The following is a 27784-nucleotide window of genomic DNA, read 5'->3' on the forward strand; positions in this document are numbered from 1 at the left end:
GAAAATGGCAGTAAGAATATATGTGTCAGTAATTTCCTTAAATGTAAATGGATTAAATACTCCATTCAAAAGATATAGACTGGTTGAGCAGCTAGGAAAATAGAATCCATATATTATATATTCTTTTTGAGAGACCTGCTTCAGATCTAGGGACACATACAGACTGAAAGTGAGGGAATGGAAAAAGGTATTCCCTGCAAATGGAAATCAAGAGTAAGCTGTAATGGCAATAATCATATCAGACAAAATAGACTTTAAAATAAAGACTGTTACAAAAGACAAAAAGGACAGTACATAATGATCAAGGGATAAATCCAAGAAGAAGATATAACAATTTTTATCATTGAATGTATATATGCACCCAACGTGGGAGCACTCCAGCAAATAAACCAATACTATTAATATCAGCCATAACAGGAGAAATTGACAGTGACACAATAATAGTAGAGGACTTTACACCTCACTTTCATCAATGGACAGATCATCCAGACAAAAGATCAATAAAGAAACCAGGCTTTAAATGACACATTATACCAGATAGACTTAATTGATACGTAGAGCTTTCCATCCAAAAGAAGCAGCATACACATTCTTCTCAGGAGCATCTGGGACATTCTCCAGGATTAATCACATGCTGGGCTCTAAAGTGAGCATCACACTCTAATCAAGAAAATTGAAATCATATCAAGCATGTTTTCCAACCACAGTATGGGATTAGAAAGCATCAACAAGAAAAATAAAAATGAACAACAGCAACAACTTCCATGGTGGCTCAATGGTAAAGAATCTGCCTGCAAATGCAGGAGACACAGGTTCGATTTCTGGTCCGGGAAGATCCCCCATACCTCAGAGCAACTAAGCCCATGAGCCACAACTACTGAGTCTGTGCTCTAGAGACCAGGAGCCACAACTACTGAACCCATGTACCACAGCTACATCCCCTAGCTCTTGTGCTCCACAAAGCCCCCACAATGAGAAGCCTGTGCAGTACAACTAGAGTGTAGCCCCCACTTACTGCAACTAGAGAAAAGTACACATAGCAACAAGTCCAGCACATCCAAAAATATATCAGCAAAATAAATTATTTAAAAAAGTAAAAATTACAAACACATGGAAGCTAAATAATAGGCTACTAAAAACAAATGGAAAACTGATGAAATAAAAAAGGAAAACAAAAACTACCTAGAGTCAAATGAAAATTAAAGAACTGAAATCTAAAACCTATGGGACACAGCAAAAGCAGTTTTAAGAGGGAAGTTTATAGCAATACAGTTTACCTCAGGAAACAAACAAAAAACATGAATAACAAGCCTAATGTCACACCTAAAGCAAATAGAGAAAGAACAAAGAAAACACAAAGTAGAAAGAAATCATAAAGATCTGAGGAGAAATAAATGAAGAGAAATGAAAACAACAGAAAAGATATATGAAACCAAAAGCTGGTTCTTTTAAAAGGTTAAAAAAAATGTTGATAAATCTTTAGCCAGACTTATCAAGAGAACAAGGGAAAGTGCTGAAATCAATAAGACTAGAAATGAAAAAGGATAAATTACAACAGCTATAAAAGAAATATAGAGGATCATAAGAACTCTATGCCAATAAAATGGATAATCTACAAATTCTTAGTAGATACAATATCACAAGACTGAACTAGGAAGAAATAGAAAATAACAGGCCAGTCACAAGTAATGAAATTGAAGCTGTTTTAAAAACTCTTAACCAATAAAAGTCCAGGACCTGACAGATTCAGAGGAAAATTCTATCAAACATTTAAAGAAGAGTTAATACTTACTATTCTGAAACTCTTCCAAATAATTGTAGAGGAAGGAATACTCCCAAACACATTCTATGAGATCATCATCACCCTGATACCATAATCAGATCCAGATACCGCAAAGAAAGAAATTTACACACCAGTATCACTGATAAATATAGATGCAAAAATCCTCAAACACTAGCAAACAAATTACTAGTAACAAAATACTAGCAATCTGAATCCATCAATAGGTTAAAATGGTCATAGACCATCAATAGATTAAAAAGATCATATACCATGCATAACCTCAGATATGCAGATGACACCACCCTTATGGCAGAAAGTGAAGAAGAACTAAAGAGCCTCTTGATGAAAGTGAAAGAGGAGGGTGAAAAAGTTGGCTTAAAACTCAACATTCAAAAAAGTAAGATCATGGCACCTGGTCCAATCACTTCATAGCAAATACATGGGGAAACAATGGCAACAGTGGCAGACTTTATTTTCTTGGGCTCCAAAATCACTGCAGATGCTGATTGCAGCCATGAAATTAAAAGACACTTGCTCCTTGGAAGAAAAGCTATGACCAACCTAGACAGCATATTAAGAAGCAGAGCAGACAGACTTTTGCCAGCAAGCGTCTGTCTAGTCAAATCTATGGTTTTTCTAGTAGTCATGTCTAGATGTGAGAGTGAGATAGTAACAAAAGCTGAGCACCAAAGAATTGATGCTGATGAACTGTGGTGTTAGAGAAGACTCTTGAGAGTCCCTTGGACTGCAAGAAGATCAAACCAGTCAATCCTAAAGAAAATCAGTCCTGAATATTCATTGGAAGGAATTATGCTGAAGCTGAAGCTCCAATACTTTGGACACCTGATGCGAAGAACTGCCTCATTTGAAAAGACCCTGATGCTGGGAAAGATTGAAGGCGGGAGGAGAAGGGGATGACAGAGGATGAGATGGCTGGATGTCATCACTGACTCAATGGACTTGAGTTTGGGTAAACTCCAGGAGTTGGTGATAGACAGGGAAGCCTGGTGTGCTTCAGTTTTTGGGATCACAAAGAGTTGGACACCACTGAGAGACTGAACTGAACTGATACCATGATCAAGTGTAACTTTATTAAGAAATTTTTAATATCTTCAAATCAGTGTGATACACTATATCAAGAAATTGAAGAATTAAAACCATATGGTCATCTCAATAGATGCAGGAAAATCTTTTGATTAATTCGGCACCCATTTATGGTAAAAAGAATTCAGAAAGTGTGTATAGAGGGAACATTCAGTTCAGTTCAGTCACTCAGTCATGTCCAACTCTTGGGAATCAAAATTACAAATCAGAATTACAAAAAAAATGTCATCTCATATCAATTCAAATGGCCATCTTCAAAAATTATCAAATAATAAAATGTTGGAGAGACTATGGAGAAAAGGGAACCCTCTTACACTGTTGGTGGGAATGTAAATTGGTATAGCCACTGTGAAGAACAGTAGGGAGGTTCCTTAAGAAACTTAAAATTTAGCTACCATATGATCTAGGAATCCCACTCCTCAGAATATATCTGGAGAAAAACATGGCTTGAACGGATATATGCACTGTAGTTTTCATCACAACATTGTTTACAATTGACAAATATGAGAAAATCATAAATGTCCATGGACAGATGAATGGATAAAGATATGGTGTATATATAATGGAGTATTACTCAGCCATTAAAAATGATGAAATAATGCCATGTCCATCCATGGTGGAAATCATACTGAGAAGTCAGAAAGAAAAAAACAAGTATCATATGATATTGCTTATATGTGAAATCTGAAAAAAAAAAAAAAGTTGTTTACAAGATGGAGTCACAGGCTTAGAGTACAAATCAGTGACTACCAGGCCGGGGCAGACCTGTGGGGGGAGGGATATATTGGGAATTTGGGATTGACATGTACATACTACTATATTTAGAATAAATAACTAACATAATATATGAGCAAACTCTGGGAGATAATGAAGGACAGAGGAGCATGGTGTGCTACTGCAGTCCGTGCGGATCACAAAGAGTCAGATATGATTTAGCAGCTGAACAACAACAACAACAAATAGCACAGGAGATGTTGCTCAATATTCTGTAATAATCTAAATGTGAAAATAATTTCAAAAAGAATAGACACATGTAAATGTGTAATGGAACTGCTTTGTTGTACAAATGAAACTAACACAATATTTTCAATCAACTATGCTCCAATATAAAAGAAATTTAAAAAAATATATAGTGTCACCATTAATGACAAGAAGAGCATAAATATAAAATTCACTATTGTATTGTCAGGCTTTCTCATGCTGCATTTGAACAGCTACTCAGATTTAGTATTCTACCTTTTTATAGAGAAAATTGCAGCTTCATTAAGTATATATAGCTTATTTTTTTAAGACTTGTTATGATGGAAATACTGTGTGACTTGGAAAGAGTGAAAAAGGGATTATAATTCTAATTATGTAATATGAGATACTCTTAGAGTAATGAAATGAGAATAAGACAGAAGAGGAAATAAAACAAAAAGATATCTGAGTAATGAGAAAAATTTTAGGTTAAACAAGATGAATAACCAAAGTGAGGCAGGAGATTTGGAGTAGGAAGAAGGAAAAGATCTATCAACTGATTGATAAACCAAATGTAGAAATATGAAAGAAGACTTAGCAGTGCCATAGACTAAATTAGCATTCTCCTTATAAGAGGTTCTTTGTAGAGATATTAACGACTTTTAAGTATATTCCTCCATAACCAACTTGTCAGGAAATACTTTTGATTCCAGTTTCAAAGGTATTCTAAAAATATCCAGTACTCTCTATTTCAGTTGGAACCTTCCTAATTTTCAAATCACTATCATGTCTCCCTCAAACCATCAATCCAACCATGAATGATCCTTCTACTACCATTTTATCTATGATGCATTTACCACACAGCAGCCAAAATGATCTTTTAAAAACATAGATCAAATCACGTCACTTCTCTGTTGGAAATCCTCCAACAACTTCCCTCTTGCACATAGAATGAAAAATTACATTATAAAAGCAATTGTTTTAGAACCTGTTCTGTTTCTCTCTCATTGAGCTAACTTTGGATCATACTTCCCACCTCTCAATCTGATCCAGCCATCCAAACTAGTCTCTTTTTCTGTTTCTGAAACATTTTTTCCTACTTGAGACCCTTTCTGTCAAATCTCTATAGGAGTAAGTGTCTCATAATAGATGTCAGATTAAATATAAACTCTCTAGTCATTTTCTGACACCTCCACACAGTTCTCATTATATCATTCTATCATTTCTACCTAATACTTGTTGTCTGATACTATTTTGTTTGTTTCTTCATTTGTTTACTATCTTTGTGCTGATCCTTGGCCTTATTACTCTCAAGTCTATTCCTAGATGTTTCCTTCATGCCGGAGAGTTAGGGAATGAACCTTACAGGCTCAGTTTCCTAGGCATATTGCTGATTTTCACCATTCACAGGTACTAGCAGGTAACTGAAAGATAAATCACAATATTGGATCAACGTTGCCAGGAGAAATATCAATAACCTCAGATAGGCAGAGGATACTACCCTAATGGCAGAAAGCAAAGAGGAACTACAGAGCCTCTTGATGATGCTGAAAGAGGAGAGTGAAAAAGCTGGTTCAAAACTCAACATTCAGGAAACTAAGATCATGGTATCTGGTCCCATCACTTCATGGCAAATAGATGGGGAAACACTGGAAACTGTGAGATTTTATTTTGGGGCTCCAAAATCACTGCAGATATTGACTACAGCCATGAAATTAAAAGACACTTGCTCCGTGGAAGAAAAGCTATGAAAAACTGAGTGAGCATATTAAAAAGCAGAGACATTACTTTCCCAACAAAGGTCTGTCTAGTCAAAGCTGCAGTTTTTCCAGTAGTCATGTGTGGATGTGAGATTTGGAATATAAAGAAATTGAGTACCGAAAAATTGATCCTTTCAAACTGTGGTGTCGAGGAAGACTCTTGAGAGTCCCTTGGACTGCAAGGAGATCAAACCAGTCAATCCTGAAGGAAATCAACTCTGAATATTCATTAGAATGACTGATGCTGAAGCTGAAGCTCCAATTCTTTGGCCACTTGATGTGAAGAGCTGATTCATTAGAAAAAACCCGAATGCTGGGAAAGATTGAAGGCAGGAGGAGAAATGGATGACAGAGGATGATATGGTTAGATGGCATCACTGACTCAATGGACATGAATTTGAGCAAGCTCTGGTAGGTGATGAAGAACAGGGAACCTGGCATACTATAGCCCATGGGGTTGCAAAGAATTGGACACAACTGAACAACTGAACAGCAAAAATGTAAAGAAAAACAGGTCATTTACTCTTTGAGGGTTCTAGGGAGGTGTACCAGAAAAGCTTTCCAAAGGAGGTGACATCTTCACTATGATATGAATAATAAGTTTTCTAGATAGATGAGAACAGCAAGCGAAAATATCAGAATGAGAGTAGAGCATATGCATATGCCCAGAGTTCTAAACCATACAGCATATTCAAGGACAGTTTGTATTGCTGAATGTAAAGTACAAAGTGGGTTGGTTGGTAAAGATTACAAAGGATATTGATGAACCTAGAACCTATTAGAGTGAAGTGAGTCAGAAAAAAAAAAAGATATATACTACGGTATTCTATGGTATTCTAACACATATATACGGAATCTAGAAAAATGGTCCTGAAGAATTTATTTACAGGGCAAAAATGGAGAAACACACATATACACACACATAACACACATAGACTTATGAACATGGGGAGAGGGGAGGAGAGGGTGAGATGTATGGAAAGAGTAACATGGAAACTTACATTACCTTATGTAAAATAGATAGCCAATGGGAATTTGCTGTATGGCTCAGCAAACTCAAACAGGGGTTCTGTATCAACCTAGAGGGGTGCGATGGGGAGGAAGATGGGAGGGAGTTTCAAAAGGGAGGGGATATATGTGTACCTACACCTGATTCATGTTGAGGTTTGACAGAAAACAGCAAAATTCTGTAAAGCAGTTATCCTTCAATGAAAATAAATTAGTTAAAAAGATTACAAAGAAGATTTCTAAGAGGGAATGGGGTATATTAGCAGTTGATGGGATAGCACCATGATTTACACCTTTCTCCACAAATGCTGAGTAAATTTAAATCAGAAAAAAAAAGTGGAAAATAAATAACAAAATGGTTTATCCTAAGCTAACATCTAAACTCCTTTATATAAGCTATTACAAGTAAGAAAATACCCAAAGACAGTTCTACAGATAAATCTGCAAATGGTATGGACCTAAAAGAAGCAGAAGATACTAAGAAGAGGTGGCAAGAATACACGGAAGAACTGTACAAAAAAGATCTTCACGACCCAGATAATCATGATGATGTGATCACTAATCTAGAGCCAGACATCTTGGAATGTGAAGTCAAGTGGGCCTTAGAAAGCATCACTATGAACAAAGCTAGTGGAGGTGATGGAATTCCAGTTGAGCTGTTTCAAATCCTGAAAGATGATGCTGTGATAGTGCTGCACTCAATATGCCAGCAAATTTGGAAAACTCACCAGTGGCCACAGGACTGGAAAAGGTCAGTTTTCATTCCAATTCCAAAGAAAAGCAATGCAAAAGAATGCTCAAACTACTGCACAATTGCACTCATCTCACATGCTAGTAAAGTAATGCTCCAAATTCTCCAAGCCAGGCTTCAGCAATACGTGAACCGTGAACTCCCTGATGTTCAAGCTGGTTTTAGAAAAGGCAGAAGAATGAAAGATCAAATTGACAACATCCACTGGATCATGGAAAAAGCAAGAGAGTTCCAGAAAAACATCTATTTCTGCTTTATTGACTATGCCAAAGCCTTTGACTGTGTGGATCACAATAAACTGTGGAAAATTCTGAAAGAGATGGGAATACCAGACCACCTAACCTGCCTCTTGAGAAATCTGTATGCAGGTCAGGAAGCAACAGTTAGAACTGGACATGGAACAACAGACTGGTTCCAAATAGGAAAAGGAATACGTCAAGGCTGTATATTGTCACCCTGCTTATTTAACTTTTATGCAGAGTGCATGATGAGAAATGCTGGACTGGAAGAAACACAAGCTGGAATCAAGATTGCCAGGAGAAATATCAATAACCTCAGATATGCAGATGACACCGCCCTTATGGCAGAAAGTGAAGAGGAATTAAAAAGCCTCTTGATGAAAGTGAAAGAGGAGAGTGAAAAAGTTGGCTTAAAGCTCAACATTCAGAAAATGAAAATCATGGCATCCGGTCCCATCACTTCATGGGAAATAGATGGGGAAACAGTGGAAACAGTGGCAGACTATTTTTTTGGGGCTCCAAAATTACTGCAGATGGTGACTGCAGCCATGAAATTAAAAGACGCTTACTCCTTGGAAGAAAAGTTATGAGCAACCTAGATAGTATATTCAAAAGCAGAGACATTACTTTTCTAACTAAGGTCCATCTAGTCAAGGCTATGGTTTTTCCAGTAGTCATGTATGGACGCGAGAGTTGGACTGTGAAGAAGGCTGAGCACCGAAGAATTGATGCTTTTGAACTGTGGTGTTGGAGAAGACTCTTGAGAGTCCCTTGGACTGCAAGGAGATCCAACCAGTCCATTCTGAAGGAGATCACCCCTGGGATTTCTTTGGAAGGAATGAAGCTAAAGCTGAAACTCCAGTACTTTGGCCACCTCATGAGAAGAGTTGACTCATTGGAAAAGACCCTGATGCTGGGAGGGATTAGGGGCATGAGAAGGGGACGACAGAGGATGAGATGGCTGGATGGCATCACTGACTCGATGGACGTGAGTCTGAGTGAACTCCGGGAGTTGGTGATGGACAGGGAGGCCTGGTGTGCTGCAGTTCATGGGGTCGCAAAGAGTTGGACATGACTGAGTGACTGAACTGACCTGCATTTTTCTCAAGTAATGAGAAGTCCAGAAATACCTTAAGCATATATTTGTCTTCTCAATAATGCCATTTATGACCAAACCTCTATGTTTCTAAGTCCTTTTTCTGTATCATTCTTAGTATGTTAATTTTGAGTATTGTGCTGATTGTCTTGTGATGGCAAGATGGCCACTATTAGTCTTGCTCTAGGTATCAATCCTTCTTTTAAAGAAGGAGAAAGGAAAATTGACAAAGATTTTTCTCTTTTTGAGTTCTTATATTTTTGTCAAGCATGAGAAGTCTTGATCAGCCATTTCATTGGCCAAAAATAGTTGTGCTACGCACCTTTGATGGAGAAGGAAACAGCAACCCACTCCAGTGTTCTTGCCTGGAGAATCCCATGGACAGAGGAGCCTGGTTGGCTATAGACCACACGGTTGCAAGAGTCTGACAAAACCACCAAAACCACCACACAGGTTTGACACAGCCAGTCGCTTAGCAAAATGAAATCAGCATACATAACTGGTTTAAATTAACCATGAGACTTCCTGGGGGTGTCATGAAAATCAAGAAAATCTACCTATGTCCTAAATAAGGTATGGTTCTGTTTGAGAGGTTAGGAATAACTGTTGAAAGGGAACAGATAAAATCTGCCAGATATACGGGGTATAGAACCGCTTTCTATAACTTAATCTCAATTTTGTTCTCTAATCTCATATATCATCAATCCTTTATTCCTCATCTCACTCCCACCTCAACTTTTCACTTATACACACACACACACACACACACACACACACACACACACACACACATACACATATATATGCAGACTGTAGCCATAGTTGTTTCTTGTTCAAAAACTTTTGTGGTTCCCAAAATCTATCATCACTGTAACCCCTGGGAGTTTTCTATTGTGCATCCCTTACCTAGAAATGGCTTTCTTATTTATTGTTTGGCTATATCTGCTCAGTCTTCAGTATTAAGCTAAAGTTTCAACCCCTAAACAAGCCTTTATTATGTGCCTTTCTTTCTTCTTTCATAGCAGTCTCCACCCTTATTATATGGTACCACATTTTATCTTATTTTTCCTATTTATCTCCCCTAAATGTCAATGAACTCTGAGAGGAGAGTCTCATATCTTCTTTCAGTATTGTGTTCTCTGCATCTCTTTGTCAGTACCTAACATATCCCAAAGAGTGCAATAACTATAGTCAGCAAGTTTTCTATTTCGTTGGCTCTGCATAGTATTTGAAAAAAAAAATCCTTTTAAAATATAAATGGCTTTAAGCAAGCATGTACTCACCTATTCATGATCAAGCTTTTGGCCTTGATTATCTATAAGACATTTGAGGTTGTCAGGCCTACAATAAGCAATGAATGTATATTGAATAATTTAATTAATGAAAATTCTTTGCAAGTGTAGATGTTTCTGTCTTGGATTACTAAATAGATAGTAGTAGAATTTACTAAGATTGGAATTTTAGGAAGACAAATGGATCTCAGGAAAGGCAAGTTCAATTTGGAACACTTTGAATTTGTGATCTTGCTGTGAGACACTCAGACACTAAGATCATTACAGAAAGAGATCAAAATTTGTTAACACTCTCTGGTTACAAGGAGAGATCTTGACTTAGTCATTGAAAGCCTTAATAAAGTTAAAAGACTGAAAAAAAGACAGGGTGATTGCAAAGAAGAGAGAATTTAAATGAGAAATTAGTATCAAAATGAGAAATTAATATCAAAGCTACTTTAAAAACCCAATGCTTTTGGAAATTAAATGTCCGCTTTTAAATGATGGGTGTATCTAAGCAGCCATTAAAGGAAAATTAGAAAAAATATATGACAGTACAAATGGAAGGATAATTTATCAGAAATTGTTACATGAAGCTAAAGCTGCTCAATGCAATTAAATAAATGTGAAATCTTGAATAATCTATGAAAACAAATAATGGACACAAGCATAAAATTTTGTGAAATTTGAAAAAAATCTGTACTTTAGCTAATACTGTATCATGTGTTAATTTCTTGTTTTTTAAGCCTTTGTCTAGTGCAGTAAAAACTTTGTATGCATATATATATATACTAGAAACTGTGAATATTTGCCTAGCTAAAAAAGTATGGCATTTTGATTCCACTTGTTTGAATAAGTATGAATAGAATGCTAGATTTCTAACTTATATTCCCTCAAAACTTTGACATAGTTCCATTTATTCTGGCATGTAGTATCCCTGCTAAAAGTCTAAAAAGCATATTATCTTAGTGATTTTTGAGGTCATTTTAATGATAGTTATTTTCTACATGTTTAGTAATTTTTTTTCTTTATAGAAATGGTTTGAAGATGTTTTAATTTTTAGGTCATCTTTCATGTTTGGATAGTTTCCACTAGTATAGTGGTAATTTTGAAAAAAATATGCACCTGCTTTAGTGATAAATTTCTGCCTCTGTCAGGAAGTTATCTAGATCTTTAAATAAGCCAAAAATCAATAACTGAAAAAAAAATTTAGTTACAAATTCACTGGTTATGTCATTCTCTCAAGATCCCCTGCTTCTTATTTCTTAAATCTTCTTGTTTGACTCAGACACCATCATTTGTTCTTCCTTATCTCTTTAGTTGTTCACATTTTTCTATTTGTATGAAATTATATTAGCTATTTGATTAAAACAGGAAACATTTATATATATTGAAAACTCACATATCTTCTTTTTCTGACAGTTTTGAGGTTTTAATGTGTTTTTGCAATAATAAGTATAATTTTTAAAAAATATGGTAGTATTTACACATAGGCTAGGTCGATGATTGCTTTTCAAACTACGCTCTTGTATATCACATGCTTTGTGATTTGCTATTTTCAGATTGAAGTGGTATTCAATCATTTATTTCAACATGTTCTATCAGATTATGTAACCTACTAAACTGTAATGTTTTATTCAACCTGGCAAAACAGGTGTATCTTCATTAGTGGCAAAGAAATTGCCGTGAAAATTACAGAGGTTGTATTCTTTTACTGCTTCCCTTTACATAAATATTTTTAATGTAACACTTTCTTTAATTTCAACTCAAATGTTAAAGCAGATCATAAAATAAAAATGTATTTGTTAAAGGTACCCATTTTCTGGATATTATTGCCCTTGGATTCTGCTAAAGAGACTGCTTATTTTATTAACTTCTGCTTTCTCTGTGTTTTTTTTTACTTTTTTATTTTTGCTTTAGAATATGTTAAAGTATAGCTATGGTCCTGGATGAAGGTGCTTGCAGATGTCCAAAGAAGAGTCTTTTTTTTTCAAAAGTGGGGAAGAAATTAATGGCTTTCACAACTATTTCTGTGATTGAGAAACATAATTGTCTGAAATGTATTTGCCATTGTATACTTTATAAATATTATTTCGTATCATTAGTATGACATATAAGGAAGCTGAGGCTTAGAGAGATTATTATTTTCTCAAAGCCATAAAGCTGGAAAAAGGGAAGAGTTAGGATTTGAAAAATCTGCAGTTTAAACTGTTAATGTCAACTCCTAACTACCTCCCCCAGTGTATTAATTGGAGAAAAAAGAATGGAATTGTTAATCTTTGGTGAGGGGTAAGGTAGAAACTTCAGAGACCATCACTGCCAGTCTTTGGTATAGGCATAGCAACAAAACACTTAGTGTTTATTATAACAAATTGTCTATATAGTTTTCTATAATCAAAAGAAACAAGCTAAAACACTTGTTACTTAAACAAGATGCAATATATTGTTTTTAGTAAGAACAGCCTGGTTAAACTAGAATATTATAATCATCTGTGACAAATACAGTGCCCTTGATGGAATATTTAATTTAGTTTATTAATTTAATTTGTTAAGTGTCTGGGGGCCAGACTTCTGTGAGCCAGATCTTGTACTAAAGTCACTTTTTTAATGTTTTACCATCGTTAATTTCTAACTGCTACACTGCAGATGGTGACTGCAGCCATGAAATTAATAGAAACTTGCTCCTTGGAAGAAAAGTTATGACCAACCTAGACCACATATTAAAAAGCAGGGACATTATTTTGCCAACAAAGTCCATCTAGTCAAAGCTATGGTTTTTCCAGTAGTGGTGTATGGATGTGAAAGTTGAACTATAAAGAAAGCTGAGCACTGAAAAATTGATGCTTTTGGACTGTGGGGTTGGAGAAGACTCTTAAGAGTCCCTTGAACTGTAAGGAGATCCAGCTGTTCCATCCTAAAGGAAATCAGTCCTGAATATTCATTGGAAGGACAGATGCTGAAACTGACACTCCAGTGCTTTGGCCACCTGATGCAAAGAACTGACTCATTTGAGAATACCCTGATGTTGGGATAAGATTGAAGGTGGGAGGAGAAGGTGACGACAGTTGGATGGCATCACTGACTCAATGGACATGAGTTTGAGTAAACTCTGGGAGTTGGTGATGGACAGGGAGGCCTGGCATGCTGCAGTTCATGGGGTCACAAAGAGTCAAACATGATTAAGCAACTGAACTGAACCTCCCTAGTATAGATCACACCATATCATCTCCCTAAGAACCATGATTACTCCAACATGCTGTTATCAAATTCCTACTTCTGCCTTTTTCTTCTTAACATTTATTCTGCAACCAGAGATGATTTTGTCACTTTAAAACATTAAATTTCATAATGTCATTCCTTTGGTTCATAGTCCTATAACTACTCCTCAATTCTCCCAGAGTAAAAGTTACAACTCTTACTATGGTGTGCTGATTTATAAATGATCTGCCCTCAGTCTCTTTTTTTTCTTCCTTCATTTCATATCCCTGTCCTCTTAATTTGTGTACTCTAATCACATTATATTCTTTTTTTGATCACATTACATTCTTTTTCGTCCCTGGAATACAATAAATGTGCCATGTGTAAGAGTTCAGTACATAACTGCCATTTCCTTCTCCAGAATTATAAGCAACTTAAGTAGCCATGATGGAAAATATTAACCAATGCATGCGAGCTAGGTTGCTTCAGTTGTGTCTGACTCTTTGCGACCCTGTGGTCTGTAGCCTGCCAGGCTCCTCTGTCCACGGGGTTCTCCAGGCAAGAATACTGGAGTGGGTTGCATGCCCTCCTCCAGGGGATCCTCCCAACCCAGGGATCTAACCCTCTTATGTCTCCTTCATTGGCAGGCGAGTTCTTTACCACTAGCACCATCCGGGAAGCCCTACCCAAGGATAGTTTTGTTCAATTATAGGAATACAGTATCTCTGGACTTGGACATTTTGGACAAATCTGCATTAAAATGTATATTAAAGATAAACACTTCACTTTATATGAACTATATATATATATATACACACACATATGTATATATACATAAATACCTTATACATACATATATTTACATATATTTACAAATATATTTATTATTACAAATATATATGTACAAATATTACAAATATATTTACATATACATTTATATATATACATATATTTATGTATACATACATACATACATATACATACATATACATATATATACATACATACAGTGTATATATTTGTTTGTGTGTATAGTGCTGCCATCTATGGGGTTGCACAGAGTCGGACACAATTGAAGTGACTTAGCAGCAGCAGCAGCAGCATATATATGTATATACATATATATGTATATATATATATACAGCCAGTAGACCAGGTTTAGCCTGCAGGATGGACACAGTTGCCAACCCTTGACCTAAACTACTTGAGTTACGGTTCTACTAGCCTACTTTTCTCTGATTAATCTTCCTTTTAAACTGCCCTCCACACTGTTCCAGAGATCTCTTTTAGCAACACAAATGTGTTCATGAAATCCCCCTGCATGATAAGTTCAGGAAGTCGAACAGGAGCTGTTCAGGCACTGCCTGTGTGAGAGGGTACAGATAATGTTCTCCAGGCACAGAGGGCAGGGAGAATAGTGCAGACAGAAAACAGCATGGCATGTGCAAAAACTGTCAGCTGCTATAGGTGCTGATGACGTGTGGCATTATGTTAGAGATGAGGTGGAGAAGCTGCCAGTGACTTATTGCTAGAAGAAATTTAAGCCATTTTAAGAAAATAGAATTTGTTATTTTTTCCCACTGGTAAGTTACTGTTTAAGGATTTTAGGGGGAAAATACATGGTCAGTTTATTTAAAAAAAAAAATAACATATACATACATGGATGGGCAAATACCTGTAAGTATTTGCAAGTATTACAAGTAAATACCTATGTAAATATCTGCTAAAGAAGTACTGTCATGTGGTATGAACACAAGCAGTGGAATTCAAGTTTAGAAGTCTACTCTTTGCTTCACATTTACCACGTATTTCAGATGGGAAATTTAGTCAGTTTAGCTTTGGCTTCTACAACTAAGAAGATAATTAAACTTGATGAGAGCTTTCTACAGTTCCTACCAATATCAGCATGTTGTTGATTTACAGTATATTCATATTTATGATTTTATTATATGTTTGTATAAGTCATATTTTCATATTTTGGTTCCCCCAAAGAATATTTTTTGTCACTGTGGGACATTTTTCACCTACTCAATATAGCCAGTAGAACTGGAACCTAATTGTTATGTCATATGCTTCTAATGCTGTTTTTTTAAATCCTTTGCTCTATTTTAGCCTTGGATCAACTGTGCAGTTCTCTTGTGATGAAGATTATGTCCTACAGGGTGCTAAGAGCATCACCTGCCAACGGATAGCTGAAGTTTTTGCTGCTTGGAGTGATCACAGGCCTGTGTGTAAAGGTAATGAAGTCTTTAAAATAAAAATGCTTTCTTAACATATTTTTGGAGAAGGCAATGGCACCCCACTCCAGTACTCTTGCCTGGAAAATCCCATGGACGGAGGACCCTGTTGGGCTACAGTCCCTGGGGTCGCTAGGAGTCGGACACGACTGAGTGACTTCACTTTAATTTTCACTCTTATGCATTGGAGAAGGAAATGGCAACCCACTCCAGTGTTCTTGCCTGGAGAATCCCAGGGACGAGGGAGCCTGGTGGGCTGCCGTCTATGGGGTCGCACAGAGTCGGACACAACTGAAGCGACTTAGCAGCAGCAGCAACGTATTTTAATAGTGTGAATTCATTCCATTGAGTATAAATTTCAATTGAAACTGAATTGTAATGTAGGAAACATTTAGCTCATATATTTGACAATATTATTGAAAATATGTAATAGGCAAACCACTGTGTCAAATCCGAAGCAGTTTGCAGTCTAATAATCATACGGTAACAAACTGGAACATTAAAATATGTAATACAGGCAATTATAACTCTTTTTACCTTTTTTAAAATTATAACTCACCCTGTATAGGCATTAATGTAGATATGGAATTTCAGACAGTAATTGCACCTCCATTTGTATGCTCTGCCATTTTAATTGCTTAAATGTACAGTAGTCATGATGTCAGTGGCAGTGGAGGTAGAACACTTGTTCTATAATTAGTTAATTTAAACTAAGACAAATCAATGAATTCTCTGGGTTTTCATATTACCAGTAACTGCAGATAAGATTTACTTATACTGACTTTTTAAGAATTATTTTCATATAAATTAAATGAAGCCCTTTTATTCTAAACTTTATTTAGCTACATTTGAAAATGAACACCTGATTCTGGCTTACTGGTGCTCTTGTTGCTTGTTTGTTGCTGTTGTAATTTTTAATAATGGCATCTCTGCATATTGCAGTGTCTTAGTACTCAAAGTTCCATTAGCACTTCCTCTCCCTGAGGGAACATTTTCACTCAGTTGCCCCACCCTCTAGAGTCCTCTCAGACAGATTCTGGTGAATAGAGAAAAGATAAATTTGAGAGCTATTGTAAGAGGAAAAAGACAAAGTATTTGACAACTAGCTGGATATGGAAGGAGAAAGCGGTAAGAAGTTGTTAAAGATGATGAGACTATGAGACTAAAGTGTATGAGAGTAAAAAAAATGTCATGCTCTTAGTAAGTATAAAAAAACTGAATAGTGAAATTATATAGGCAGTTTCATCATAGGCTTAATTTTTTAGGCACTTACTATGCATCAGGCACTGTGCTAACCACTGCATATACTCTGACTCATTTAAATCCTGTAAACAAACCAATGGAGTAAGCATTATTATCTCCATTTTAGAAATGAGTGTTGTGAGACACAGAGATATCCAGTCACTCTCCCAAGCTCAAATGTTTAGAAAATGACAAAGTCTTTAAGAATGATGTCATAGTTTGTGGAGAGAAGTCCAATTTCAGATCACTAGAGAGGGAATAGAAAATAGTAAAGTGGAAGCAAATAGTTATATCTACTCCCTTGGCATTGATAACCCAAAGTAAGAAGAAGAGAGAGCCTAGATTTTTCTGGGGTTCAAGTAATTTTATTTATTTGTTTATTCCTTACCTTTCTCATTATCAGAGGCTTACAAAATTCCATATAGTGAAATAACATTAAAATATTATTTCAGAGATAATGAAATAGTATTTAATTATTACTATTGAATGATAATGTGAAACAGAGATAATGAGAAAATAAGATAAAATATGATCCTAAGGGAAGTTCCATGATCCTAAACAAAAGCTTATTTGTACAAGTTGGTAAAAAACATTAAAAAAATTATTGAAATATAGTTGATTTACAATGCTGTGTTAGTTTAAGGTGTACAGTAAAGTGATTCAGATATACATATAAATATTATTTTTTACATTGTCTTTCATTATAAAATGTTACAAGATATTGAGTATAATCCCTGTTCTATACAGTAGGTCATTGTTGGTTATCTATTTTATACACAGTAGTATATATATTTTAATTTCAACTCCTAATTTATCTTTCTCCCCAGACCCATTTTGGTAACTATATTTGTTTGCTTTCTGTCTGTGAGTCTATTGCTGTTTTCTAAATAACTTAATCTGTATCTGTTTTTTAGATTCCACATTTAAATGTGGAATACAGTGTTTGTCTTTGTCTGATTTTCTTAACATAGTAAGATGATCTCTAGGTTCATGTACGTTGCTGCAAATGACATTATTTCATTCTTTTTTATGGTTGAACAATATTCCATTGTATGTATGTATCATATTTCTTTATCCTTTCATCTGTAAATAGACACTTAGGTTGCTTCCATGTCCTGACTGTTGTAAATAGTCCTGTTATGAACTTTGGGATGTATGTTCAAATTCTGTTTTTCTCCAGATAGATGCCCAGAACTAGGATTTTAGGATCATATGGCAACTCTATTTTTATACCTTTGAAGGAAGTGCCCTGCTGTTCTCCATGGTGGCTGTGGCAACTTACATTCTCACCAACAGTGTAGTGGGGGTTCTTTTCTCCACACTCTCTCCAGCATTTATTATTTATAGACTTTTTGATGATGGCTGTTCTGACTGGTATGAGGTAATACATTATTGAAGTTTTGACTTGAATTTCTCTAATAATTAGTGATGTTGGGCATTTTTCATGTGCCTGCTGGTCATCTGTATCTCTTCTTTGGTGAAGTGTCTTTTTAGATCTTCTGCCCATGTTTTGGTTGGGTTGTTTGTCTTTTTGATATTGAGCTATATGAACTGTTCGCATATTTTGGATATTAATCTGTTGCTGGTTGCATAGTTTACAGATGTTTTCTCCCAGGTATAGGTTGTCTTTTTTTTTTTTTTTTATGTTTTCCTTTGTTGTGCAAAAGCTTTTAAGTTTTAAGAAAAAAGATTAAGAATGGTTTACACGTTAAATATGACAGCTGCTAAAGAAATATAAAAAATGTAAAGTTTACATGAAAGCCACTGTCTATGAAATATAACAATGACACCACAAAATCAAACTTATTCCTGGCTTCGAGATATGAAATATTTTGCTTTGCTTTTTATAAAGTGGACACTGAGTGAATAAATATTGTGGTAATTACTCTCACCAATGTCCCGACAATGAAAGAACAGTAAGCTGTTTAAAGTTGATTTCTTATGATATTCTCCACTCAAGATACAGTTATAAGGGACAAAAGTGAAAATTGAGGATTCAACGTAGTGGTGTCCACACATCCAGTTTTACATAAATTGGATGTTTGCATTTCTTTTATGGAAAGAAAGAATGGGAAAGTAGAGGACAGATTAAAGAAAAAGATTAATGCAGGAACAAACTCTCACATAGAAACAGAAATTATAGCCAGATCATGTGATTTAAGGTTTACCTAGAGTGAGATTGATACCATAAACCATCTTTTTCATTCAAGACTCTCACTTCAATAAAAATAATGATTCATATTTATTATGATGGTAAATTGCTCAGAGGCAAAACTAGTACTATATTAGTTTGTTATTTTTTATAAACCCTGTAGTAGAAAGAAAAGTTCTGTATTGACTTAAATTTCAAGAAATGTTTCTTGAATATTAATGTATGCATATTTTCTTTGGTTCTAAGATACATGATTGATACATTTATATGAATGTAAATATACAGGCACAAAATCTGTGTGTGTATGTGTATATATATGTATAGAGAGAGAGAGAGAGAAAAAGAGAGAGATACATATATATTTTCACTCAATAGTCATCAGTCATTAGTTGGAAGGTATAATATTTGTATGTTCAAAATTCATTTATTATTATTATTTCATCTTAATATTGCATTTCCTACAAATATTAACCATTTATACACAACTTTACTCATTGCATGCAGGGCACATGTGTGTATGGTTTATTGAAAAAAAATTTGCTGGTAGAAGTTACTGGCTGTAGTGTTGAAACAGTAATGGAGGAAACATGCTGAAATAGTAATTAAAGTTTTAAAATGACTATTCACTGTGAGTCTGAATGAAGAACAGTTTTCAAGTCTCATGGGTGCTTGGACAGAATAAATATGCTTTTTTCCAGATAGCAGCATCAATAACAGTATCAGTGCACTGCACCTTTGAGAAGTCATTAATATAGCGCTGTCTATGAATTGCATGGTTGAGCAATCAAGAAATTGTGCTTTTAAAGGGACTTAAATTCACACAAACAGCAAATTATGAATCAAAAGAAAAAGAACAATTCAAAAATTAATGTTAATAGATTTTACACAACCTCAGACAATAATTTTTATTCCCTAAATGGAATATGTATTTGAGATATTTGACAATTTACTGTTATGGAAATAATTGTCCTTTGTTGGAAATGCAATAGATACCCAAATGCTAGAGCTTATGCAAATAAGATTTATGTGTTGAATGGAACGTATATAGAAAATTTATTTTAGACTTACATGTTGTTCAAAGAAACATTTGAGAATTGGCAATGTTACCTGGGTAACATTTAAGAGAGTTAATCTTGATAGATTGGGGAAAACTTTTTTGCCTAATTTTCAGTCAATATTTACTTTGCTTCCCCAAATAATGATTTTTTTTTTTTCTCTTAAGGCACAATGGTATGGGCCATTCTTGAGAATAATGGAAGAGGTGATTAAGACAAGATTAGAAAAGAAAGCCAAAAGTGGGGGAGGGAAAATATTTTAAAAAGTAGAGTAAAAACCAAGGAGTCACCTTTTAATTTCTTTATTCAATCAATCATCCAGTTATTTGTTTATTCACTTATTAACATACTGATTAATTTCTTTTGGATTCCACAAGCATTAATGAATGTAGGTATGTAGTTATATAGAAGGTAGGTATGTCATATTAAACAGTACATGAGATATAAGGTATGTAAATTTTTTATATTATTTTGTATTGATTTGCAAGGTATAAATACCTCATAGAGACTGTTTTGCGTACAAGAGAGGTAAAATCCTCTGCAAAATTCAGATGAGAGGAGGATTATTTCCACATTTGGAGATAGTCAGGCATTGAAAACAAGGAAACACCATAAGGACAGACCATGTGATTATTTTCTATTTCAACATATAGTTTCACTCCCTGACCTCTAAGAAGAAGAGAGGGGCTGAAGATTAAATCAGTCATGTATAGCCAGTGATTTAATTAATCATGTATATGTAATGAAGCCCCCATAAAACCACAAAGGACAGGGTCCAGAGAACTTCTAAGTTGGTGAACACTTGGAGATTTAAGGAGAGTAATATACCTGGAGATGATATGAATGTTTCAAACACCATTCCCAAGCCTTGCCTTGTGCATTTATTTTGTCTAGCCATTCCTGAGTTACTTCTTTTCATAATAAGTTAGTCATCTAGTAAGTAAAATATTTCTCTGAGTTTTGTGAGCTGCTCTAGCAAATTAATCAAACCCCAAAATAGGATGATCTTGGGACTCTCTGACTTACAGCCAGTCAATTAGAAATATAGGTAATAAACATGGTCTGGTGATTGGTATCTGAAGTCCAAGAAGAAGGTTGTCGGAATCTCTAGTTTGTAGCTGATTGGTAGTAGTGTAGGTACCAACATGGCTTGAGAATGGCATCTGAAGTGGAGGGGTGGTGGGGAGTTGGGGACAGTATTCTAGATTGAATATTAACCTGTGGAATCTGATACTGTCTCCAAGATAGTGTCAGAATTGTGTTGACTTGTAATGCACCTGACTGGTGTCTCCATGCCTTGTGTTGTGGGGGAAGCTCCACCCCCAAGACACACTGGAATTTGGTCTGTGAATCTAATTTATTTAGTCACTCCTTATCTGAAGTATTGGCTCAGATGGTAAAGTGTCTGCGTTCAATACTGGAGACCCGGGTTTGATCCCTGGGTCCGGAAGATCCCCTGGAGAAGGAAATGGCAACCCATTCCAGTACTCTTGCCTGGAGAATCCCATGGATAGAGGAGCCTGGTGGGCTACAGTCCATGGGGTCGCAAAGAGACAGACAGGACTGAGCGACTTCACTTTCACTTTATCTGAAGTATCTCTGAAAGTACCATTAAACCTCCATTACCACTGTCACTGTTCCATAATTCCATTACCACATCTGTCTCACGCCTTTTAATTTTGACTACAATTTATCATACATATTGCTGGCATTCTAATCCCTTCCTAAACTTACTTTTGTTATACATGAAGAATATTCAAAGGCTACATGTTATTTCTTAACTTCATACTGTAAACCAGTGAAATGAAATAATCAAGAATATGAATTCAGGTAACACACTATTCCAGTTTAAATCCCTGACCTTCTACTTAAATAATCTTCCTTCTTTATAATTACCAAATTTATTGTCTATAAAAGGAGCATTATAGTATATCAGTGTCTACTTCATAGGGAGTTGAGAATTTGTATGAGCATAAAATGAGGTAAACTATATGAAAGCATTTAGTGCCTGGGCTGAATGAAATGCAAGCCTCAAATGATAGAGGTACTGATAGTTGTCCCCTTCATGGATCACAGCCTTGTCATGGCAAAAGGGCCTGCATAACTCAGTGAAGCCATGCAGGGCTGTCCATGATGGACAGGTCATAGTGAAGATTTCTAACAGAATTTGGTCCAGTGGAGGATGAAATGGCAATGCACTTCAGTACTCTTGACTGAGGAACTGCATGAACAAGATGAAAAGGCAAAAGATATAACACTGGAAGATGAGCCCCCTGTCCCAGATCAGAAGATGTCCACTATGCTACTGATGAAAAACGGAAGTCAGTTACTAATAGCTCTAGAAACGATGAAGTGGCTGCACCAAAGCAGAAATGGCACTCAGTTTTGGATGTGTCTGATGCCATGAAGAACAATATTGTATAGAGAACTAGAATGTTAGATCCATGAGTCAAGGTGAATTGGACGTGGTCAAGCAGATAACAAGATTAAATATTGACATCTTAGGAATCAGTAAACTAAAAGGGACAGGAATGGGTGAATTTAATTGAGATGATCATTTATCTACGTGGAAGTGAGAAATAGATTTAAGCGACTAGATCTGATAGAGTGGCTGATGAACTATGGACGGAGGTTCATGACACTGTACAGGAGACAGGGATCAGGACCATTCCCATGGAAAAGAAATGCAAAAAAGAAAAATGGCTGTCTGAGGAGAAAAAGAAAGATAGAAGCATCTGAATACAGAGTTCGAAAGAATAGCAAGGAGAGATAAGAAAGCCTTCCTCAGTGATCAATGCAAAGAAATAAAGGAAAACAACAGAATGGGAAAGACTAGAGATCTCTTGAAGAAAACAAAGATGGGCTCAATAAAGGACAGAAATGGACCTAACAGATTCCATTAGGACTAAAGTCCACAAAGGACCTAATAGAAGTAGAAGATATTAAGAAGAGGTGGAAAGAATACACAGAAGTACTGTACAAAAGAGAGCTTCATGACTCAGGCAATTACGATGGTCTGATCACTTACCTAGAGCCAGACATCCTGGAATTTGAAGTCAAGTGGGCCTTAGAAAGCATCACTACGAACAAAGCTAGTGAAGGTGATGCAATTCCAGTTGAGCTGTTTCAAATCCTGAAATATGATGCTGTGAAAGTGCTGCACTCAATATGCCAGCAAATTTGGAACACTCAGCAGTGGCCACAGGACTGGAAAAGGTCAGTTTTCATTCTAATCCCAAAGAAAGGCAATGCAAAAGAATGCTCAAACTACCGCACAATTACACTCATCTCACATGCTAGTAAAGTAATGCACAAAATTCTGCAAGACAGGCTTTAGCAATATGTGAACTGTGAACTTCCAGATGTTCAAGCTGGTTTTAGCAAAGGCAGAGGAACCAGAGATAAAACGGCAAACATCCACTGGATCATAGAAAAAGCAAGGGAGTTCCAGAAAAACAGCTATTTTTGCTTTATTGGCTATGCCAACGCCTTTGTGTGGACCACAATAAACTGTGGAAAATTCTGAGAGAGATGGGAATACCAGACCACCTGACCTGCTTCTTGAGAAACCTATAAGCAGGTCAGGAAGCAACAGTTAGAACTGGACATGGAACAACAGACTGGTTCCAAATAGGAAAAGGAGTACGTCAAGGCTGTATACTGTCACCCTGCTTATTTAACTTCTATGCAGAGTACATCATGAGAAACTCTGGACTGGAAGAAGCACAAGCTGGAATCAAGATTGCCAGGAGGAATATCAGTCACTTCAGATATGCAGATGACACCATTCTTATGGCAGAAAGTGAAGAGGAAGTAAAAAACCTCTTGATGAGAGTGAAAGTGGAGAGTGAAAAAGTTGGCTTAAAGCTCAACATTCAGAAAATTAAGATCATGGCATCTGGTCCCATCACTTCATGGGAAATAGATGGGGAAACAGTGGAAACAGTGGCAGACTTTATTTTGGGGGGCTCCAAAATCACTGAAGATGGAGACTGCAGCCATGAAATTAAAAAACACTTATTCCTTGGAAGGAAAGTTTTTACCACCAAAGATAGCCTATCGAAAAGCAGAGATATTACTTTGCCAACAAAGGTCTGTCTAGTCAAGGCTATGGTTTTTCCAGTGGTCATGTATGGATGTGAGAGTTGCACTGTGAAGAAGGCTAAGCACTGAAGAATTGATGCGTTTGAACTGTGGTGTTGGAGAAGACTCTTGAGAGTCCCTTCGACTGCAAGGAGATCCAACCAGTCCATCCTAAATGAGATCAGTCCTGGGTGTTCATTGGAAGGAGTGATGCTGAAGCTGAAACTTCAATACTTTGGCCACCTCATGTGAAGAGTTGACTTATTGGAACAGACCCTGATGCTGGGAGGGATTGGGCATAGGAGGAGAAGGGGATGACAGAAGATGAGATGGCTGGATGGCATCACCGACTCGATGCACATGAGTTTGAGTGAACTCCGCGAGATTTTGATGGACATGGAGGCCTGGCGTGTTGTGATTCATGGGGTTGCAAATAGTCAGACACCACTGAGCAACTAAACTGAACTAAACTGTGGGCAAGAATTGTTTAGAAGAAACTGAGTAGCAGTCATAGTCAACAAAAGAATCTTAAAAGCAATACTTGGGTGTAACCTCAAAAATAACAGATTGATCTCCATTTATTTTGAAGGAAAATCTGTCAACATCACAGTAATCCAAGTCTTTGCCCCAACCACTGATATCAATGAAGGTGAAGTTGAATGGTTCTGTGAAGACCTATAACACCCTCAAGAATACAAAAAAAAAAAAAAAGCCCTTTTCATCAAAAGGGATTAGAATGCAAAATTTCCTGATCCAGGGTTTGAACCCATGTCTCTTGCATCTTCTTCACTGACAGGCAGATTCTTTATCAATGGCACCACCAGAGAAGCCCCTGAAAAGTCAAGAGATACCTGGAATAATAGGCAAGTTTGGCCTTGGAGTACAGAGCAGGGCAAAGGCTAACAGAGTTTTGTGAAGAGAACATGCTTGTCATAGCAAATACAATTTTCCAACAACACAAGAGATGACTCTTCACATGGACATCACCAGGTAGTAAATACCGAAATCATATTGCTTATGTTCTATGCAGCTGAAGATGGAGTTCTATAGAGTCAGCAAAAACAAGACCTGAAGGTGACTGTAGCTCAGATTATGAGCTCCTTACTGTAAAATTCAGTCTTAAATTGAAGCAAGTAGGGAAAACCATTAGACCATTCAGGTATAACTTAAATCAGTTCCCTTATGATTATGCAGTGGAGGTTCTGAATAGATTCAAGGGATTAAATTTGGTGGAGAGAGACCTGAAGAACTATGCCCAAGTTTTTAACAATGTATAGGAGGCAGTGACCAAAGCCATCCCAGAGGAAAAGAAAAGCAAGAAGAAAAAGTGGTTGTCTGAGGAGGCTTTACAAATAGCTGGGGAAAGAAGACAAGCAAAAGGCAAAGGAGAAAAGAAAAGATATACCCAACTGAATGTAGAGTTCCAGAGAATAGCAAGAAGAAATGAGAAGGGCTTCTTAAATGAATAATACAAAGAAACAGAGGAAAGCAATAGTATGGGAAAGACTAGCAATCTCTTCAAGAAAACTGGAGATACCAAGGGAAAATTTCTTGCAAGTTTGGGTGTGATAAAGGAGGGGAACATTAATGACCAAACAGAAGAAGAGATTAAGAAGAGGTGAAAAGAATACACAAGAGAACTATACAAAAAAGGTCTTAGTGACCTGGATAACCACAATGGTGTGGTCGCTTCCCTAGAGCCAGCCATCCTGGAGTATGAAGGGAAGTGGGCCTTGGGAAACATTACTACCAACAAAGCTAGTGTAGGTGATGGAATTCCAGCTGAGCTATTTAAAATCCTAAAAAAAAAATGATGCTAATAAAGAGCTGCACTCAATAAGTCAGCAAATTTGGGAAACTCAACAGTGGCCACAGGACTGGAAAAGGTCAGTTTCCATTCCAGCCCCAAGAAGGACGATACCAAAGAATGTTCTAACTACCATATAGTTACACTCATTTCATGTGCTAGGAAGATTATGCTTAAAATCCTTCAAGATAGGCTTTAGTAGTATGTGAACTAAGAACATCCAGATGTACAAGCTGGGTTTCAATGAGGTAGAGGAACCAGCGATTTAACTGCCAACATTTGTTCTATAATAGAGATAACAAGAAAATTCCAGAAAACAATCATCTACTATCTGCTTCATTGATACCCTGAATCCTTTAACTGTGTGGATCACAACAAACTGAGGAATATTCTCAAAGCGATGGGAGTACCAGACACCTTACCTGCCTCATGAGAAATCTATACAGGTCAAGAAGCAACAATTAGTACCAAACATGAATAATGGACTGGTTCAAAATTAGGAAAGGAGCATGACAAGGCTGTTATACTCTTATTCTTTATTAAGTTCTGTGCAGAGGACATCACCCAAGATGCTGGACTGGAGGAATGACAAGCTGAAATCAAGTTTCTCAAGAGAAATATCAGCAACCTCAAATATGCAGATGATACCACTCTAATAGCATAAAGTGAAGAGGAACTGAAGAGCTGCTTGATGAGGGTGAAAGAGGAGAGTGAAAATCTGGCTTGAGATTCAGCATTCAAAAAACGAAGATTATGGCATCTGGTCCCATCACTTCCTGGCAGGTAGATGGGGAAAAGTGGAAATGGTGACAAATTGTATTTTCTTGAGCTCCCAGATCACTGTGGATGGTGACTGCAGCCATTAAATTAAAAGACATTTGCTCCTTGGAAGAAAAGCTATGACAAACCTAGACAGTATATTAATAAGCAGAGACCTCACTTTGCCAAAAAAGGTCTGTATAAGTCAAAGCTATGGTTTTTCCAGTAGTCGTGTACAGATGTGAGTTTGGACCATAAAGAAGACTGAGTGCCAAAGAATTGATGCTTTTGAACTGTGGCATTGAAGACTATTTGAGAGTCCCTTGGCCAGCAAAGAGATCAAGCCAGTCCATCCTAAAAGAAATCAACCATAAATATTCATTGGAAGGTCTGATGCTGAAACTCTAATATATTGGCTACCTGATGGGAAGAGGCAACTCATTGGAAAAGACCCTGATGCTGGGAAAGATTGAAGGCAAAAAGAGGAGGGGATGGTGCAGGATCAGATGATTAGATAGCATCACTGACTCAAAGGACATTAATTTGAGCAGACTCTGAGAGATGGTAGAGGACAGAGAAGCCCAGGCTTCTCTGGGGTTGCAGAGTTGCCTGTAAAGAATCTGCCTGCAATGAAGGAGACCCGGGTTTGATTCCTGGGTCAAGAAGATCCCTGGGTTTGATTCCTGGATCGGGAGTGGCAACCCACTGAAGTATTCTTGCCTGGGGAATCCCATGGGCAGAGGAGCCTGGCAGGCTATAGTCCATGGTGTCGCAATACTTGGACATGACTTAGCGACTAAAACCACCAAACCAATTGTTTCTTTAATGCTTACCAAAGGTGTATATCTGCCTCTCAATAATGAACAGATTCACTGCTCTAATTTTTATATATGTCTGACTTCCTAGATGAAAGGAAGTTCCTGTTAACTATATCTGCCCAGTTTTCAGTCTTATTCATCTTTCATCTCCTGAAAAAGTTCTTTTCTATTTCATTTATCTATTATCCCCACCTCTTTAACAGTACTTCACATTTACTGTCTTTACCACACAATTTAACATTTATTTATTTTTTTAATATAAATTTATTTATTTTAATTGGAGACTAATATTCTTTTTGATAGTGGTTTCTGATCATTTCATTGACAGTAGACTTACTCCTTCAACCAAAAACCACTTCAGAAAGAACAAAATGATCAACACTTCTAAAGTGCTCGAATTTTTAATAGATCTATTTTGTCTGTTGTCATGAAAAGTTTCTAGTGCTGTCTGTTTATATGCT

The 27784-nt window shown here is 36.5% G+C and overlaps 1 protein-coding gene across 3 annotated transcripts in view; it reads left to right on the top strand.

The window, feature by feature from the left end:
* CSMD3 (CUB and Sushi multiple domains 3) overlaps positions 1 to 27784 on the top strand; it is a 1381373-nt gene that overhangs the window by 615343 nt on the left and 738246 nt on the right. For all 3 annotated transcript variants that reach the window (XM_068983804.1, XM_068983805.1, XM_068983806.1), the window contains one exon: positions 15283 to 15407. In XM_068983804.1, the coding sequence (XP_068839905.1) occupies positions 15283 to 15407 (125 nt within the window). The remainder of the gene's footprint in view (positions 1 to 15282; positions 15408 to 27784) is intronic.

This window comes from Capricornis sumatraensis, chromosome 11, assembly GCF_032405125.1.
Source record: "Capricornis sumatraensis isolate serow.1 chromosome 11, serow.2, whole genome shotgun sequence".
NCBI classification, from domain to species: domain Eukaryota; kingdom Metazoa; phylum Chordata; class Mammalia; order Artiodactyla; family Bovidae; genus Capricornis; species Capricornis sumatraensis.